The sequence below is a fragment of the Dryobates pubescens genome, chromosome 25 (genome assembly GCF_014839835.1).
Source record: "Dryobates pubescens isolate bDryPub1 chromosome 25, bDryPub1.pri, whole genome shotgun sequence".
Taxonomy (NCBI): domain Eukaryota; kingdom Metazoa; phylum Chordata; class Aves; order Piciformes; family Picidae; genus Dryobates; species Dryobates pubescens.
In genome coordinates, this window is record NC_071636.1 from 3,388,153 (window position 1) to 3,407,666 (window position 19,514).

The 19,514-nt window shown below is 55.5% G+C and overlaps 2 protein-coding genes across 2 annotated transcripts in view; one reads left to right on the plus strand and one right to left on the minus strand.

Annotated features, from left to right (window-relative positions):
* Positions 1 to 1,076: 1,076 nt before the first annotated feature.
* SLC8B1 (solute carrier family 8 member B1) lies at positions 1,077 to 6,366 on the plus strand. The gene is made up of 15 exons (XM_054173220.1): positions 1,077 to 1,393; positions 1,870 to 2,022; positions 2,110 to 2,162; positions 2,287 to 2,344; positions 2,584 to 2,716; positions 2,809 to 2,976; positions 3,061 to 3,168; positions 3,255 to 3,311; positions 3,530 to 3,660; positions 3,862 to 4,003; positions 4,379 to 4,500; positions 4,647 to 4,800; positions 4,889 to 4,969; positions 5,460 to 5,524; positions 5,611 to 6,366. The coding sequence occupies exons 1-15, from the start codon at positions 1,208 to 1,210 to the stop codon at positions 5,806 to 5,808; spliced, it is 1,809 nt and encodes a 602-aa protein (XP_054029195.1). The 5' UTR covers positions 1,077 to 1,207; the 3' UTR covers positions 5,809 to 6,366.
* A 3,032-nt stretch (positions 6,367 to 9,398) lies between these two features.
* Positions 9,399 to 19,514, minus strand: part of TPCN1 (two pore segment channel 1) — a 54,820-nt gene continuing 44,704 nt past the window's right edge. The window contains exons 22-27 of the mRNA XM_009909650.2: positions 18,618 to 18,664; positions 18,013 to 18,081; positions 17,518 to 17,602; positions 15,804 to 15,940; positions 14,073 to 14,153; positions 9,399 to 11,524 (exon numbers count right to left, since the gene is read on the minus strand). Coding sequence (XP_009907952.1) covers positions 11,402 to 11,524; positions 14,073 to 14,153; positions 15,804 to 15,940; positions 17,518 to 17,602; positions 18,013 to 18,081; positions 18,618 to 18,664 — 542 coding nt within the window. The 3' untranslated portion in view covers positions 9,399 to 11,401. The remainder of the gene's footprint in view (positions 11,525 to 14,072; positions 14,154 to 15,803; positions 15,941 to 17,517; positions 17,603 to 18,012; positions 18,082 to 18,617; positions 18,665 to 19,514) is intronic.

The following is a 19,514-nucleotide window of genomic DNA, read 5'->3' on the forward strand; positions in this document are numbered from 1 at the left end:
AAATTTGTCTTACAACCAGAAAAACCAGCTGAGCAGAGAGCAGCACTGGGACAGTGGGCTGGGGGTAAAGCCCAGGACAAAGCTGGGGCTCTGCCCTATGCCCCAGGCAATGGCCTTGTGGTGCTGGCTATTAGGTGCCAAGCTCAGAACTAGGCTCCTGTTGGAGACCCTCTGAGTTGGGCACTGCCTTTGAGTACTTTCATTCCTTTACCTTCTCCCTGGGGAGAAGTGCAGTCTGTGACTTCAGTGACAAACTGGCCAGAGTGGGAAGGGGACCCTTTAATCCCATAAGGTTCTCGGGACCACACTGACTTTGACTAAGTCCTCCTGTCAGCATCCCCAAAACCCTGGTGTGGGGTCTTGCAGGGCTAGGGACAGCAGGATGTACTGGGGCAGGATACACTTCGGGCCACCGGCGCTTGGGAACACATCGTGCTGCTCCTCGGCAGTGCCTGTGATGAGCTGGCCCCGTCTCAGAGGGTCACCCCAAGCAGGGGCTAGGTGGGCACATCACCCAGAGTGGGCGTCCAGCCTCTGTTCTGCCGCAGCCCGCGGGCACCGGGCAGAGAGCGGGGACGGTACGAGGGGGACGGGGCAGAGACACCCCCGCCGCGCCCGCCGCCCTGCCAGCCCCGGGTAACAAAGTGCCGCTGCAGCTTTAAGAGCGGAGGGTGGCGGCCCCTTTAAGGCACGGGGAGGGAGGGGGAGCGGCAGGGATCAGCTGCCCGCGCACGACAGCGGCGCCGCAACGGTGGGTCCGCGGGGCGGGTGGGGTCCCCCAGCATCTCCCCCAACATCCCCAGGCCCGGGAACCCCTTACCCACCCCGGGGGTCGCCAGCCGCACCCGCATCTAGCTCTCCCTGCTTTGGGGGGGAGGGGGTGCCCCGTGGGTCCCCTCGTCCTGCGGGGTTGGGGGACGGTACCGGCCCCACTCGTGTCCCACTACCCCTCTGTCCCTTTGCTCCTGGGGCTGAGTCCCCAGGGTGAGGACGCGGCGGGGCTGCTCGGCCTGACGGCGGGTTGCTTTGCCCCTTTAAAAAAATTATTAATAATAATATTTACATTTAAAATTTTAAATGATTTAATTTTCACCTCTCCTCTGCCTTGCCCGGGGGAGCGCGGGATGGGGGGGGTCCGGGAGTTGTCCCCTCTCTCCCACCCCGGGAGTCGCTGCCTGCAGTAGGTGCCCTCCTAACCCCCCTAGCCATGGGGCAGGGTACCGTGGGGCAGGGTGCCATGGGGTCGGCCGGGGTGCTGAGCCTGGCCGGGGTGCTGAGCCTGGCCGGGGTGCTGGCGGGGGACAGCGGGGTGCAGCCAGCCGGGATCCCGCTGCCGCCGGACCTGGGACGCACGGTGCCCCCCGGGAAGGATGCTCTGAGCCGGGGCCCGGATGTGAGTTTGGGGCCCGCGGTGGGGTTTGGGGGGCGGTGGGAGGGATGTGGGTGCTGCCGGAGTGGTGGAGTTCCATCCCGTCCTGTCCTGTCCCTGTTGTCCCAGTCATCGCCATCGCAGCTGGGATCTCACCAGGATTTCCTGCGCTGATGCTTTTCTCCTCCAGAAACCTCCCCGCCTGCCAGCCCGGCGGCTTCCCACGGCCGGGGCTGGGTGGGGAGCGGTGCGGGGCCCTTGGGGACAGGGATGGGGACAAGAGCTCGCACCGCCACTGGCCCTGGCAACAGCCCCAGCCCCACGTCCAGGTAGCACATATGGGGAAACTTGAGTCAGGGTTGGCAGTGACTCACTAAAAGTAGCTCAGCAGAGGGGCGGTGTCACCCGCGGGGTGTCCGATGGCAGCGCTCACTGGAGGGTGGTGGATGCCGGGGGTGGGGACAGGGCTCGGGTCGAGTACCTCAGGCTGTGCCCCGCAGTGCCGGGAGGTGCGGAAACAGAACAGCTCCGAGTGGTGCCGCTTCATCCGGAGCAGCCCTGACTGCCACCTGGAGGGGGGCTTCCTCGACTACCTCAATGGGGTCTTCTGTGTCTTCCCTCCCCGACTGCTGCCCCTGGCTGTCACACTCTATGTAAGGACAGAAGTGGGGGGTGCTGTGCTTTGGGGGTGTGGGGTGGGCGCCCCACTGACTCCTCTCTTTGCCATCCCTGACACCCAGGCGCTCTGGCTGCTGTACCTGTTCATCATCCTCGGCGTGACAGCGGAGAAGTTGTGAGTAGCCCCATGGAAGATGAGGGTCCTTGGGGTGAATGGGGAGCCCCATGGTCCTGGAGCAGCCTCGTGGGGCCTGAGCAGTGCCATCACCTCCCCTTTGCCTCATTCTCTGCCCTTTCAGCTTCTGCCCCAACTTGTCGGCCATCTCCACCAACCTGAAGCTGTCTCACAATGTGGCAGTATCCTTGGTGGGTCCTGTGAGACCGTGGCTGGGGATGGGGGATGCAGGGACAGGGCAGGAGGAGGTGGCTGTGATGGGCTCACTTTGTCCCTTGGGCACCCGGTGAGGAGGAACCAATTTGGAGCAGGAGCCGGAGGTGGCAGTGGGGCCAGCTGCTGTGTGCTGGTGCTGGGAGGGAGTCCTGCAGTGGCTGGAGTGGGCAGGTACCCCATGTCCTCATGAGGGTGAAGCCACTAGGTGTTCTCCTTGACGTGTCCTCTCCATGGTGTCACCTTCCTGGCCTTTGGCAACGGAGCACCGGATGTCTTCAGTGCCGTGGTGGCCTTCTCTGACCCCCGGACGGCAGGGCTGGCCATTGGGGCCATCTTTGGTAAGGAGACCTCCAGCTGGCACTGCTGGCACATGGAGGGTGACAGGGAGGCCACGGGGTATCCCCCGCTGAGAGGCTCGTTGCTCTGGCAGGTGCCGGTGTGTTCGTGACCACAGTGGTGGCTGGGGGCATCGCCCTGGTCAAACCCTTCACGGCTGCCTCCAGGCCCTTCCTCAGGGATGTCATCTTCTACATGGTGGCTGTCTTCCTCACCTTCATGGTCCTCTACTTTGGGAGGATCACGCTGGGAGAGGCTCTGGGTGAGCACCCGGGAGGCGGGAGCTGGGCAGGTGGTGGGAGCAGCCTGGCAGTGCCATGACCCCCTCTGGTGCCCCCCACCCCAGGTTACCTGGGGCTGTATGTCTTCTATGTCTTCACCGTGGTGCTCTGCGCATGGCTTCACCGGCGGCAGCGGCAGGAAGGGCTGGCCCCCCCTGGATCCTGGGAGCCAGGTAAGGACTGCCTGGCTGTGCTGATGGGACCCCCAGCATCCTGGGGGGGCTCTCCAGCACCCCCACTGCTCTCCTCTTCCCCCTAGAGGCACCAACAGATGCTGAAGAGCAGGAGTCCTCAGGCACAAACAGTGGGGACTATGGTACGTTGCTCCTGATGGGCTTGGGGTTGGCTCTGCTCTGCCCTCGAGGGTGGTCAGGGGTACCATGGACCAAACTCACAGGGTGGCTGTGGCCAGGTGCTACCCTGGGGCAGGGGGATCTCCCTGGGGCCATGCAGGTGACCTCAGCCCCATGCTGGAAGGCTTGAGGGGCATACCGGGGAGACCCTCCCCTACTCAGCCCCCATGACCCCCGACAGGTGAGGAGTACCGGCCCCTGCTCCCCTCCCAGGACACCTCGCTGCGCATCCTCACCGCTGCCCTCAGCCCCTTGGACTACCGCAAGTGGAGGAGGAAGCCCTGGTACTGGCGGCTCTTCAAGGTCTTCAAGGTGAGCAGGGGGAGACGTGAGCTGGGAGGAGCTCCCATGCCAGACATCCCACTCCCTGCTGGCCCTGGGATGGTGTCACCCCAGGCTCTGCAGTGCAGATGGTGGGACAAGGACAAGCAGGTTGGGGACAGGCCATGGGGCACCTCCTGGGGTGCTCCATCTCTGGGGTCCCCCATCCATACTCACAGCTGCTCCCCTCAGATGCCTGTGGAGCTGGTGCTGCTGCTCACCGTTCCTGTTGTGGACCCTGACAAGGAAGACCTGAACTGGAAGAGACCCCTCAACTGCCTGCACATCCTCACCAGTCCCCTGCTCTGCGTCCTCACCCTGAAGTCAGGCACCTGTAAGAGCCCTGGACACCCACGAAGGGATGGGACTGAGAGAGCCACCAAAGCCGGGGTGCTGCAGGAGCCCCCTGGAGCTGGCACCTCATCTGGGGAGAGAAGGACAAACCAGTGATGAGTCAAGCTGGGGATCTCTGGTTTGCAGCTAGATGGCTCAGTCCTCCCATCAGGGGTGGGGGTTTGGGCCCCCCAGCAGCCAGGTCCTGGGGGAGAAATAGGGCAGGCCTGCCCTACTCAGGGAAACTGAGGCACAGAGGGGAGCAGCACCATTAGGGCTTAGAACAGAAGTGGCTTTAAGGGCAAAGCTTTATCTCATACCATCAATCTGGTCAGATCTGCCCCACTGATGCCCCCTTTTCTCCACCATGTGCCAGATGGGCTGTACCAGATCCAGGGTGTCTTCCCAGTCTGGGGACTGGTCATACTGATTGGCTTTGTCCTGGCCTTCATCACCTTCATCACCACAAGCAACGATGAGCCACCCAAGTACCACTGTGTAAGGTGCCCCTCAGCTCAGCACACTGCAGATTTGGCTGAGAGTCCTGGGAGCAGAGCAGGAGCCAGGACCTCTTTCCTGGTTCCCAATGTCCCTAGGAGGGGCAGGGCTGGCTGGAGGGTGCAGCTAACCCCTCTGCCTGGCAGGTGTTTGCCTTCCTTGGGTTTCTGGCCAGTGCCATGTGGATCAACGCTGCAGCCACGGAGCTGGTGAACATCCTCCGGACCTTGGGCATCATCTTCCAGCTGAGCAACACCGTGCTGGGCTTGACACTGCTGGCCTGGGGCAACAGCGTTGGTGGTAAGGGCTCTGCTGGGTCCCAGTGCCACCCCACATGGTGTACCCATCCTCCTGGCATCTCCTAAAGTCTCTCCTCCTTCCTCTGCAGACACCTTCTCTGACCTCACCATGGCACGGCAGGGCTATCCCCGCATGGCCTTCTCTGCCTGCTTCGGGGGCATCATCTTCAGTATCCTTTGGGTGCTAGGAGAAGGTGGAGTTGGTGCTGGTGGGGTGATGCTTGGGGCAGGTGCTGCCCAGGGAGAGCCCCTGCTTCTGGGGAAGCCCTAGGAAGGATCCATCACAGAGTCCCTGGGATGTTGGTAACCTCCTCAGTGCCTGCAGAGCGTGGGGGAACTGGTGTGGTATTTGTGAGCCACGGGAGCTGCAGGGATAGAGCCAGCAGAAGCCTCCTGTCCCCAAGGTGCAGGGTTTGGAATGGGGTCTGACAGATTTGGCACCTGCCAAAGGGAAGGAGGGGAAGAGGTTGTACCACTCCCCAGCAGGCTTTGAATGGTCCCGAGGCCAGGCTAAAGCTTCTCCTCCTGGAGTGCTCCAGGCTGCACTCACCACAAACAGTAAGGATTTGGGCTGGTGCAGACCGACAGGGAGGGATGTGGTCAGCTCCATTGCTCCCCTGAGGTCTCCTGTGCTGTGTGTCCATCCTGAACGTGTCCCAGACATCCTGGTCGGTGTGGGACTGGGCTGCCTGCTGCAGATGACCAGCAGCCAGCCAGTGGTGAAGGTAAGGCTGCCCCAGCATGGTGACAGGGGTCAGACTGGCAGCAGGACCCCAGTGTCACTCCACATCACTCTCCCTCTCTCTGGCAGCTGGAGCCTGACAGCCTCCTGGTCTGGATCCTCGCTGGGGCCCTGGGGCTGAGCTTGGTCTTCTCCTTCGTGTCTGTGCCAGCGCAGTGCTTCCAGCTGGGCAAGGCGTATGGCATCTGCCTCATCCTCTACTACTTGGCCTTCCTCTGTGTGGCCCTGCTGACCGAGTTCAGGGTGATCCATCTCTCCAGCCCCTGACCAGCAGGACATGCACAGGCAGCCCTGGCTCTCGCTCTGCCTCCCCACTGGATCAGGGCCTCGCTGTTCCCTTTCCCTGTCCCTCCCACGGGAACGAGGGCACCTCGACCTCAACCCCACCACGTGCCAGCCCAGCCCTTGGCCTTCACTTTCTGGAGGGTAGGAGCCTGGCTGTGCTTTGGGAAGGGAAGAGGAGCTGTTAGTCCTTAGCTATGTCCTGTCCCTGCTCTGTATAACCTGGTTTAAAGGTGGATCTGAGCTGGGGTGAGGTTAACACCTCTGCTTCCTCCAGTCCTGGGGGCAAGGCCGGAGGAGAAGGCAGCTCCAGCCTGTGGTCACAAAAGGAGAAGGTTTTTACCTCTTCAACCTCTTCCACTTTCCCATCTCCATCCTGGCTGCTCTGGGGCAGGGCTAGGGCAGCTGTGCTACAGGGGGTAGCTCTGTGAAGGGCTGAGCATGAGCTTGGGGGTGCAAGGGACACGATGCGTTCACACCACCCTTGCAGCAGAAGCAAAGTGAGATGGGGTTAAGGTGAGAAAAAGCAAGCAAAGCTGGAGGGGGGGGTGGGGAATATAACCTCAACAAGGGAGAATGTTTTCCCCTGCCTTTTTTAAAGCTGTTTTTCACCCTGAGTTGCAGACCCTACTTTTCTCCTCCTCCTTAGAGGGATAGAGCTGTAGGAAAGGACTTGGAGGTTTCCACACAGTGTTAGCCTCTGGCAAGACTAAGTTTAGGCACTGTAAAAAAAAAACACCCCAAAAAACCCCAACCCAACTGCAATAAAAAAGCCCCAAACACAACCCCAACCTTGACTTGCGGTGTTTGCTGGGGGCTGTTTGTTGTCTCCTGCTCTCCCCCTAACCCTGCACCACGCACCCTTCGGAGGGCAGAGGGAACTCCGGAGCTGAGGCAGCAGCACTGCGGAGGCCGAGAGTGGGCTGAGAGCCGTGGCCATGCTGAGTGTGCTTTTCCCAGGGGCTGAGGGAAGTGGTTTCCCTCCACGTTGCCCGGCGGTTGGTTTCTCAACAGCAGTCACATGTGTGACTCGGCCACTTGGGCGCACGGTTGGGAACTGCGGCGTCGGGGCGGTGCTGCTGTGGGGTCAGGGCGGTGCTGCTGTGGGGTCAGGGCGGGCGGCGAGGAGCATTACTCCGCTCCCCGGGGAGGAGGACCCCGCTGGGGCAGCCCGGAGTCGTGGGGAAGGGCCACAGTCCCGGGGGGATGCAGAGAAAGGGGGCTGGCTGCCGCTTCTGCCTCCTGTCAGAGGGTCTGCAGGGCTCGGGCTGGAAGCCAAGCGGCCGCGTTCCGCTCTGCGGGGACAGAGGCAATGTTGCGCAAGAAGCGCAACGGCCAGACCTGGTTCCTGCTCCCTCCCAGGGGTGCCAGCAGCCTCCTGGGCCTGGGTCATTTCCCCTTTTTCTAGCCAGGCATGGGCTTTTCACAGCAAGTAACCTTCCCTGTGCCTGCAGCTCTTGGCTCTGCCCTGAACTTGCTCACAGGCTACTGTCAGGTGCTGGAAGGGTCGGGGGAGACAAGCCCTGCTTCCGCACACACACACAGCAGCAGAAGCATAGACCGCTTTGGGTCAAAAGGGACCTCCAAAGGTCACCTAGTCCACCCCCCCTGCAGTCAGCAGAGACATCCTCCACTAGTTCAGCTTGCTCAGAGCCTTGCAGAGCCTCATCTTGAATATCTCCAGGGATAGAGCCTCAACTACTTCCCTGGGCAACCTGTTGCAGTGTTCCACCCCCCTCATGGTGCAGAACTTGTTCCTAGCATCCAGTCTAAATCTGCTCTTCTCTCATTTCAAACCATTGCCCCTTATCACTCTAGGCCTTTGCAAACAGTCCCTTTGCAAGCTTCTTGTGGGCCCCTTCAGGCACTGGAAGGCCTTTATTGGGTCTCCCTGGAGCCTTCTCTTCTGCAGGCTGAACAACTCCAGCTCCCTCAGGCTGTCCTCACAGCAGAGGTGCTCCAAGCCCTCGATCGTTTCTGTGGCCCTTCTCTTGGACCTGCTCCATCAGCTCCGTGTCCTTCCTGTGTTGAGGGCTCCAGAGCTGGATGCAGTACTCCAGGTGAGGTCTTACCAGTTGAAGAAGCTAGAAACCACAGCCAACAAACCAGGACAGAGGCACAGGGTCAAACCAACCAAACCAACCAACCCATTTCACCTGAAACATTGCAGCAGGGAAGCTTTAGAAATCCTAAGTTTGGAAGTAGTATCTTAATGTTTAAGCAAAAAAAAAAAACTGTCAAGGGGAGGGCAGGAGAAACCAGGCCCTTGCAATGTCCAGCAGCATGAATTCAGAGATCAGCAGGGCCATGCATGCAAAATATGCCCAGGCAAGCAGCTGGCACAAGAGAGGCAGGGCAGGCACAGCTCCTCCTCAAAACACTGTGGAAAGTCCTCAGCTGGGGCCAGGCCTCACTGCTGGAATAATGCAGGAAAGAAGAAAGGAAGCTGCAGGCCTTTACAAAGCTGAGGAGGATCTTCCCTTCCCCTTCCCCTCCCCTTTCCCTCACCCTTGCCTTCCCCTCTCCCTTCCCCTCGCCCTCACCCTTGCCCTTTCCTTTCCCTTCCCCTCGCCCTTCCCTTCCCCTCGCCCTTTCCCTTCCCCTTCCCCTCGCCCTTTCCTTTCCCTTTCCCTTCCCCTCTCCCTTTCCCTTCCCTTCCCCTCTCCCTTTCCTTTCCCTTCCCTTCCCCTCTCCCTTTCCTTTCCCTTCCCTTCCCCTCTCCCTTTCCTTTCCCTTCCCTTCCCCTCTCCCTTTCCTTTCCCTTCCCTTCCCCTCTCCCTTTCCTTTCCCTTCCCTTCCCCTCTCCCTTTCCTTTCCCTTCCCTTCCCCTCTCCCTTTCCTTTCCCTTCCCTTCCCCTCTCCCTTTCCTTTCCCTTCCCTTCCCCTCTCCCTTTCCTTTCCCTTCCCTTCCCCTCTCCCTTTCCTTTCCCTTCCCTTCCCCTCTCCCTTTCCCTTCCCTTCCCCTCTCCCTTTCCCTTCCCTTCCCCTCTCCCTTTCCCTTGCCCTCTCCCTTTCCCTCCCCCCTCCCTTAGCATGCTTTACAAAAGAAAAAAGAAATCTAGAGAAGGTTTTTGGTTTATTTTTTCTTTTTGTTTTTAACAGACATGTCCATAAAATCATTTTATAAACAAAAGGCCAGCATACAAAAAAAATCCTGCAGTGCTTCCTCCCTGGCTCCCTACAAAATGATTGTCTCAGTCGTTAGTCTGTGTGTCAGGGGGGAGGGGGAGAGGAGGAGAAATAGAAGGGGATGCCCCGTACTCAAAACTCTGTTTCCTTCCACAGTTGCATGGAAGAAGTAAACTTCTGCCACCCTCCTTGGCTTTACACACAAGAATTAATACAGTGTGCACACAGGGGCTGGGGGCAACACCTGAGCCTCAAGTGTGCCCCACCTCTGCGACACCACAGCCCTGTTAGTGCATGGTAAGTAGGTTAGTGCCTCCCCCTTAAAGCTGCAGCTCCCTTCAGACCCAGAAAACATCCTCCCTCCCCCTCACCCCCCCCCAAAAAGAAGTCATGGGGAAATAGGGGAATGTGGAGTTTCAACACAGCCACATGAGTGTTCCCCCCACACACACTTCTAACCTTCACAATGCTCATTCATCCTGCCCACAGCTTCAAACAGAGTAAGCAGCAGCTCCCCCAGCTCCCAGGACTAAGCTGGCTAAGTCTCCCAGGCTGTGACTCCACGCAGGGCAACTGCAAGAGCAACAACTGCACTGCTCCTTAGCTTCTGGTGGAGTTCATGCTTTGGAAAGCAGCCCTTTAAGGTCCTTCACGCTTCAGCTCAGAAGTAGTTTCATACCTGTGGAACCCAGAAAGGAAACAAAGAGTTGCCCTGAGGCACCCACAGGGAATCTGGCAAGGGTTGAGAGCAGATGTTGGCTTTTCAACCTGCTCATTCCAACCCACAGCCCCACTGCTCCTACCACACTATGCAGGGAGGGATTTTCAGGAGCAGCTCTGTCTGGCCTGCTTTTGACAGTCTCATCCACCCAGGAAGTGCCCAGGTAGGATCAACCCTCTCCTGCTGTCCCTGTGCCACAGGGTGAAGTTACCAAGGTAAAACCAGGTCTGTGGGACCAAGGGGAAGAGCACACAGATCTCCCACTGCCTGATTGCTCTGGAGGAAGGAGAAAGACCCCCAGCAAGCCCTACTCTCAGTCTGAACCTGAGAAAAGATCAAACAGGAGGAGGTGAGGAAAGCCTCCCAGAAACTTCTAGCCCTCAGCACTTTCTGTGCTAACAAGGAGAAAAAAAACCAGAAGACTTGGAGAGAGAGGTTCTGATCACATTGCAGGCAATGAAACATGAGTGAGGATGCAACCTGCCACGATGACAGAGTAAATGTGACAGAGCTGGGAAGGGATCCCTTTTCCTCTTCCTTCACACCCCTCAGCTACCAGCTCTGGCAGCTGCAGAACAAACCAACAGATGGGTGAGAAGAATCATTGTCTTCCACTTTCCTCCTGCATCCAAAACTCAGGGCAACAGTAAAGCTCTTCAGTGGATCTTCCTGAGATCCAACTCAGTCAGCATTTGCCAAGCTAAGGAGTGTTTCTGGAAGGGTGAGAGCAAGGGAGGAGCAGCACTGCTGTGCTGGGACCTGCTCACCTGGATAGACAGAGCAGTGCCCTGGCTGAGGACTCACCAGCAGCGCTGTGTGATGTCCATAAGCTCTCCTTAACCCAGAGCCAGGCAGACTTGGAGCTGCAAACCCATTTTCCAAGTCATCTGCCTGAGCTAAGGGCCAGGCAGAGATTTGCCATTTACAGAGCAGGTTGCCAAGTGGCAGAGGACACCACCAGCCACTGCCACCCTGCAGAATGCTCCCTCTCACTGAACAGGGACTGGAACTTGGGAGGTTTGCAGAGGTGCCATGGGCAAAACTGACCAGGAGTGATGCAGTTACAGCAGAGACAGAGTTTGTCTTCCCAAGCTCTTGTCCCACTTATGGCCATAACACATACTAGGCCTCAACTCTGTCTCCAGCTGCCACAGAACTGCTTGGGGGACAGCTAAATTCAATCACCAGAGCTGGATCTGCCACAGGAGTGCATCTAGGTGTGCCAGAAGGGAGGGGAGAGGCAGACTCCAAAAGTGCTGAAATTTCACACCACCTCCCCCTTCTTTGCATAGAGAAGGTGGAGAAGAAACAAAAATTCACTCCCTGATCTTTCATCCCTAGGTTAATGGTACCCTTTAAGCAAAAGGGATCCTCCAAGAGGGGTGGCTTCAATGTGTTTCCTACTGTGAATGGTTTACACATCCCCTCCCCAAAGGTCTGGTAGTGGTAGGACAAAACAGCAGGCTGCAGCCTGGATAGTGGCTCAGAGGGAGAAGGTCTCTGCTCTGTCTGAGATGGTTGCTCTGAGCATGGGCATCAGGCTCCATCTGTGTGTAGCAGCCTCACACAGAGTCCCTTAGGCCTCTGTTTTTTTCACTGCCTAGGGGAAGAGAGTGAAACCCTAAAGCTGAAGAGTACAGTGGCAGATGTCTGGACATCATCTCAACAGATAGGCTGTGAAGGAATGCTCTAGGTTATTGCATAGAAGGTGGCTTGGGTTAGCTGGGCCTAAATGACAGTCTGGGAGCGCTGCCGGAGGCTCAGGGGCTTCAGGGAGCTGCTGGAAGCAGATGGAGGCTCCTGCAGCACTGCCTGGGATTCCTCTTTCCGGGAATGCTCCTCATACCATTCCTGCAACACATCAAACACACTGAGATCAGGCTGTGCCCCAGACAGAACACAACACAACACAACAGAACAAACCAGGTTGGAAGAGACCTTGGAGATCATCCAGTCCAACCTATCACCCAACACCATCTACTCAACTAAACCATGGCACCAAGGGCCTCATCCAGGCTCTTCCTTAGCACCTCCAGTGATGGTGACTCCACCACCTCCCTGGGCAGCACATTCCAGTGGCCAATCTCTCATTCTGGGAAGAATTTCTTCCTAACATCCATCCCAAATCTCCCCTGGTGCAGCTTGAGACTGTGTCCTCCTGTTCTGGTGCTGGCTGCCTGGGATCTGCCTCGCCCCTCAGGCACAGAGGGGCTTTCTCCAAAGCCTGCTTAATTACAGCATCAGCTGTGACAGACATACCAAGACCTTCCCACCCACAGGCCAAGCAAGAGGCACCAGTGATGGCTCAGCTACAGTTGGCTGAACTGACAAACCATAGAACTGTTGAGGCTGGAAGAGATCTTTGAGGTCATCAAGTCCAACCACTTGCCCAGGGTTCACAGTGTCACTGCTACTGCTTAAATCACCACCATAAACCATGCCCCTCAGCACCACACCCACATGTCTTTTAAGTACCTCCAGGGATGGGGACTCCACCACCTCCCTGGGCAGCCTTTTCCAGTGCCTGAGAACCCTTTCTGTGAAGAATTCTTTTCTAATATCCACCCTGAACCTCCCCTGGCACAGCTTGAGGCCACGGGCAAGGAAACATCCTTCTCTCATGCTGCTCCTCCTGAACATCTCAGATGTTCCTCTGATGTTTGGGATTTGCAGGGTTGCTCCCAGCCCCAGGAACCCCTGAAGCAGAGACCAGGCTGAACAGGTAGGGAGCTCTCTGCAGATTTCCACCCAGCTCCAAGGTAAACAGCTTGTTTATTTTTGGTAGGGGGACTGAAGACTCATCCCTGAGGCAGGGATTCAAATGGTTACAAGAGGAAATCCTCCAGGGCCAAGCATTACCTCAGCCCAGGACCTGAAGGAGGTGAATGCCTGGCAGACACTGCACTGACCATGGCATAAAACTCCTCACCTGGAAGGACACTAGCAGGAAAGCCCTAAAGAACCCAGAGAAGCAGCTGGCTTAAGTGTTTCCCATCTGGGTTAGCCTGCTGTTCTGATGCAAATCCAGGCAGCACTGCCTGGGAGAACACTTGGGTTTCTGTGTCAGACAGACACACCCAAGATCAAACAAAGTCACATTCCAGTGGCTTAACAAATTAGTGCTCAGCAGCCCCAGGAATGCACCAGCAGGACTGTGCTCCCAGCCCCAGCACGTGGGGCCACCCTGGGGAGCAGAGCTGAGCTGGGGCAGGCTGCAGTGCCTGCAGCTGGGCACCTGCACACCCTGGGGTGGCCCTGGCATGCTCTGTGGTTTAAAAACGTCCCTCTGTGCCAGAATGGATGAAGTAGTGTGCCCAGATGACTAAGAAGGCCAACAGTATCTTGGCTTCTATCAGAAACAGCATGGCCAGCAGGTCTAGGGAAGTGGTTGTCCCCCTCTGCTAGGCACTGGTGAGGCTGCACCCTGATACCATGTTCAGTTTGGGGCCCCTCACAAGAAGGACATTGAGGTGCCAGAGCTGGTCCAAAGAAGGGCAATAAAGCTGATGGAGAACATGTGCTGGGGGAACTGGGGCTGTTCAGCCTGGAGAAAAGGAGGCTAAGGAAAGACCTTCTCCCTCTCTACAACTCCCTGACAGGAGGTTGGAGCTGGGTAGAGGTCAGTCTGATTTCCCAAGTGACAGGACAAGAGGAAATAGCCTCAAGCTGTGCCAGGAGAGGTTTGGACAAAACTCATTCCCCAGAAAGGTTGGCAAGGCCTGGAACAGGCTGTTCAGAGCAGTGGTGGAGGGGTTTCAGAGCCATGGAGATGTGGTGCTGAGTGCCATGGTTTGGAATAGAACAGAATTAACCAGGTTGGAAAAGACCTTCATGATCATGGAGTCCAACCTATCACCCAGCACCATGTAATCAACTAAACCATGGCACCAAGCACCCCATCCAGTCTCTTCTTAAACACCTCCAGGGATGGGGACTCCACCACCTCCCTGGGCAGCACATCCCAATGGCCAATCTCTCTCGCTGGGAAGAATTTCTTCCTAACATCCAGCCTGAACCTCCCCTGGCACAGCTTGAGACTGTGTCCTCTTGTTCTGGTGCTGGGTGCCTGGGAGAAGAGATCAACCTCCACCTGGCTACAACCTCCCTTCAGGGAGTTGCAGAGAGCAAGAAGGTCTCCCCTGAGCCTCCTCTTCTCCAGGCTAAAAAGTGGTGAGCTGACAGTGGTGGGTTAGCAGTTGGACTCGATGATCTTTAAGGTCTCTCCCAAAGAAAATGATTCTGTGATTGCATAGCCTAAAGCACACTTCACATAGTGCCCACCCTCCCCTCAGAGCACATGCCTGCCTGGGTCCTGGAGGAAAGAGGCCTCCAGTGATTAAAGGATGGTTTGTCATTCTAGGCAGAGCCTCACTGGTGTTTCCAACTCAGGCCCACGTACCTGTATCTCCTCCTCGTACATCTTCATACTCAAATCACTCTTGGTCCTTGATCTGCGTCCCAGAAACACTGTGGACAGTTGCTGAAGAGTTGGGGGAGGGAGGATCAGACAAACAGAAGACATTCATCAGTCACTGAGCAGCTCACAGGGTCAGCCCCTGAGCTTCAGGCATCCTTCATGGGGACACCATTCATCCAGTGATGAGTTTGGGCTATCCTGGGCTCCTTCTGGTGTCATGGGGAGAAGGCATTTTGGGGTGCACATCAGCTAGACAAATGCTGGCAGCTGCTGCAGGCTGCTGAGTCCCACTGAGCAGAGGCACAAGGACTGCTGAGGGACCTGTAGCTTGGACAGATGTCAGCAGTGCTTGGTTTAGGTGGATGAACGTAACATCAGTGCCTGGAACAAGGCTCCAACCCAAGCTTCCAAATGAGAACTTGTCTGAAAACAGCTGCAGATTCCATTTGTCTAGACCACAGCATTTACTCCACAGGGCTGGGCTTCTTAATTGGTGTAGGAGGAGAGCTGAAGTCTGAGTTGCTCTCTGATCACAGGAGTCACATGAACAGGATTGAGAAGCGAAAGAAACCTCAGGCTGGCAGCATCATTTTGTACCCACTGCAGGGCTGAGGACAGCATCCTGTGTTGGTTTAGTGCCTTCAGAGCTGCTGCTGATCACTATCACCACTGCTATTCTGAGTTCTGTGTGAACAAGAGCTTGCACTACCCAGCCAACCAAAGCAAGCAAAGGTCACCTAAGAGACTCTGCCACGGGCACTTTGAAGTGACGCTACCCAAACATAATGGCTATTATTAACACAACCACTTAAGCTCTTCCCAGATGCATGAGACAACAGTTCTGGGACAAGAGCAATTGCCCAGCTCAGCTCCTTTTTCCAATTGCCCATCCTGTTTTGGAATGGAAATACTAAGCAGTGCTGTGGAGAAAGGAAGCCTGGTGCTTGGAATCGATACCATCGTACTGCTGCATTATGGTCAGGGCTGTCCAAACCTAAGAGCATGATGGGGAAAAGTAAATATACTTCTTTTGCAGTCAGTACTGGGCCAGGGCAGCTCTAAGTGAAGTTTGTAGGCAGCAGCAGTGAGCCTTTGTCAAGGCTTTTCAGAGTGCAGGGGAAATTCATCTGTGTCAATGCTGCAGAGTCCCTCCAGCAGTCCAGCTCTCAACACCACAAAGAAATTCTTTCCAGTGAGGGTGGGGAGACATTGGAACAGATTGGCTAGGGAGGCTGTGGATGCCCCCTCCCCTGGAGGTGTTCAAGGCCAGGTTAGATGAAGCCTTGAGCAACTTGGACCAGTGGGAGGTGTCCCTGCCCATGGCAGGGGTGTTGGAACCGGATGATCTGTAAGGTCCCTTCCCATCCAATCCACGGCAGGGAGGGAGAAGCTAGTAGCTTCCCCTGGTCCTTGGCCAGGGGGGTTCTTGTGCTGTTTATTAATTGTAAGTATCTGTAAATATTGTATATTTGTACCTATTCACTGCATTCCATTGCAGACTGTAGTTCTGCCTGTAAATACAGCTTTCATTTGCTTCCAACTGAGCTGGTCTGGCAAATTTCATGCTGGGGGGAGGTGGGGGTGGAAATTTCAGCCCACCACACCATTCTGGGAATTGATGCCCAACAAAGACACCTCTCTTAAGAGAATAAAAACAGGCACTGGTGGCCCTGGCATGCCTCCCAGCTGAGAACTTGCAGTGTTTCCTCTTACCCCATATTTGTCCATCTGCAAAACCATCTTCTGCAGCTGAGCGGTCTCGGCGGCAGCCGAGCTCCGCTTGTAGAGCTCGATGATGCCAATCACTTCCTCCTTGGAGATCTCCTTCTCCAGCACAATGCCATTGTCTTCTGGAGAGGCAAGAAAAAGAAAGAAGGGGGAAAAGAATAAAAAGAATTCTCCAAGATGAACATTGTTTTGTCAGCTGCTATTGCTCATCCTGGAAGGCAAAGCTTAAGAGCGCACAGGGCCGAGCCAGATGTCAGGCACACGCTGTAACTACCTTTGTGACTGGAATGTGTCCTTGTCCCCCAGAGAGGCAGAGAAGAGATTAACTGGTGAGAAGAGACCAGCTCCCATGCAGTTAGATACCCAGCTCAGGAGACAAAGGACAGTGAGTAGAACTGATGACTCACACAGGGGTGAGGGGATGGAGACTAGTCACTGTCAGTGATTAAAGGGTACAGAAAGGCTTGTCCAAAGCCAGCATGCAGTCACCAGGAGACATGTAGTGATAGGATGAGGGAATAAGCTTGAGGAGGGCAGATTTAGACTGGAGATTAGGCTGGATGTTAGGAAGAAGTTCTTCATAGAAAAGAGTTATTGGCCATTGGAATGGGCTGCCCAGGAGGGTGGTGGAGTCACCATCCCTGGAGGTGTTTAGGAAGAGACTGGATGGGGTGCTTGGTGCCGTGGTTTAGTTGATTAGATGGTGTTGGACAATGGGTTGGACTCTGTGATCTCAAAGGTCTCTTCCAACCTGGTCAATTCTATTCTATTCTACTCATTAGGAATAAATTCTTTGCAGTGAGGGTGGTGAGACACTGGAACAGGATGCCCAGGGAGGCTGTGGATATTCCCTCCCTGGAGGTGTTCAAGGACAGCTTGGATGAGGCCTTGAGCAACCTGGGCTGGTGGAAGGTGTCCCTGCCCGTGGCAGGGGTTTGGAACTGGATGATCTTTAAGGTCCCTTCCAACCCAAACCATTCCATGAATCTAGGTGGAAAGACCAGGATAGGCAGCATCCACTGTCATAGAATCAATAAGGTTGGAAAAGACCTCAAAGACCATCAAGTCCAATCTGCCACTCAAGACCTCATGACTACCAAAGCATGGCTTCAAGTGCCACATCCAATCCCTTTTGAACACCTCCAGGGACGGTGACTCCACCACCTCCCTGGGCAGCACATTCCTTCAATGCCATGGCAAAGAGTTCTGGCAAACCACTTGAATCCAGCATTTTGGTGCCTGGAGTCATGTCCTGGTGCCAGTGAGTGTGAGAGAGGAAGGGCAATGAGTTTTAAGAGAAAAACCACCTTCCCTTCTTGTGAGGGCTCTTGCTGAGCTTTGCTACATCATTGGTGCAATGCCTCCCAGATTTCTTTCATGACATGGGTGTGAACTTCCTATCTTCAAATAAATTGGTTGAAGTAGTTGAAGTTTGCACACACACACACACACAAGATATAACCCCCTCCACACACACACCTCCTGGGGAGTGCTGGGGGAGAGCTGAGGGGCAGAGCAGAAAGGCCAGACAGAAATATCACCCAAAAGCAAGAGAATGAGCTTAGGAAGTCAGGCTAAGGAAAAAAAACCACCACCCAACATCTGCTCGTTGCTGGCCAGCCCCATTCTCTCCTACAGACAAAAGGCCCCCAAGGAAAGGAGACCCAAGGTTGTAGGTCACCCAGCTGTCAGTTCTGACCTTCTGAATCTTGGTTCTTCCGAGTGTAGTTCATGCGGAAGACGAAAGCATCCAGAATGAAAGCCACGATGATTGTCATCACCACCTGGGAGAGGACATCCACAGAGGAGCTCAGGAGGCTGCTGCTTACTTGGGCAATCCTTCAGGCCAATCCAACACAACTTGAGCATTTCATCTGTGCTTCAACTCTCTGCTGCCCACCTTCATGGCAGAGGGGATGCCCACGTCACCCACCTACCCCGCCACCAGTCAGCCACATCAGGGACAGAAGAAAACTCTTGGGCTGCCCTAGTCCTCACCTCAGGCCCAGCTTTGTGCAGTTGTGGCTTTGTCAGTGCTCATAAATTCAGCTTTCTGCAACTGAGGTGGATTCACACCTGTTTCTGGCAGGTGCTTGTGCAGAAGGGCTAAGCTGTCCTCCCTTAGGGATGGACAGGGTAAAAGCTGTCTGCCCTCCTCATCCCCACGCTTTGAGGAACAAACCATCAAACCTACCATGGTCACAATATAGAAGATCATGAAGTAAAGACGGCTCCAGTGGGTGGTTTGGGATGTTACTCCTTCCTAAAGAGGAGAGGAAGAAGTCAGTGGTGCACAAAAGAAGGGAGGTTCTGCTGAGGACTGCTCACCAGCAGTCGCAAAGCAGCGTGAACACTCTCCGCCTCTCACTCATGGCTCCACTGTCAGCCCCAGGGACTGCCTGCCTGCTGCTCAATGCCCCAGCTGGTGCCCAGCTAAACAGGGAGGTTTCCATCTGCAAAACCACACAGAACATGCAAAGCTGGTGGCTGTGAGAGCCATTGCTGCTCTGGGAACACAGCCTGGACAGCAGGGTGACCAAGTGGAAGACAGAGTGACTTCACTTATCCAGACTGTGAAACCTGGCCTAAAGCGTGGTCAAGGTTCAGAAGAAAACCTGCCCAGCAGTATGCCAGAGGTCAAATGCCACCCAGCCATCAGGACCAAAAGATGTCTGGCAACAAGTAACAATGCTGGGCCCATCTCCAGTCCCCAGGGGAAGAAAGTGGTGGCATGGAAGACCCAGTCCAACCAGTAGAGTCTGTGCTGCCTACAAACAGAAGGAAGAGAGGTTTACTCACCATGATGATGTACCAGTCATTGACAACTGTCAGCTCAAACAGGGTGACTGTACATGAGTGAGAGAAAAAACAGAGACAATTGCTGTAGCCATCTTGACCTACTTGAGAGTGACTCTTGGACAAAGTCCTTGACTCATGATGCCAACATTTCAACACAGCCAGCAAATCTGGAGGCAGAATCTACTTCAGATCTAGGGCTTAGACCCACAGAACCAGGGCCATGGCTTAATCTATGTGCCTTAAAAGAGTAACAGACCTGGCTCTTTCCATGAGAGCATGGAGACCTCTGACATCTCCAGGCAGTAAGCATCTCTGCTCACACAGGAAGAAAAAGTCATGGAGAGTGATCAACACAAAGTGTTCTTCATTCAGTGGGTTTAAAGAAATGTATTAGCATCTCTGCTGGTTCTTTGGAAGGGAAGTGACTTAAAGCCCTCCTTAAACTTATCTAGAAGCTTGGTCTGATCTACAGTCAGAAGATTCACAGATTGCATCAGGTTGGAAGGGACCCTCAAAGGGCATCTTGTCCAACCCCCCTGCAGTCAGCAGGGACACCTCCAACTGGATGAGGCTGCCCAGGGACATCTCAAGTCTGATCTGGAATGTCTCCAGGATTGGGGCCTCAACCACATCTCTGGGCAACCTGTTCCAGTATTTCACCACTCTCATTGCACAGAATTTCCTCCTGATGTCCACCCCAAATCTCCCCTGCTCCAGTTTCAAACCATTATCCCTCATCCTATCACCCCAGGCCCTTCTAAACAGTCCCTCCCCAGCCTTCCTGTAGGTCCCCTTCAGACTCAACATGATCTAACTTCTCAGCCCAAACTCATCTTATACTCCACTATGGAAAACCTTTTGGGTCATTTGCATAAAACATTTGGAAGGAACTTGGTG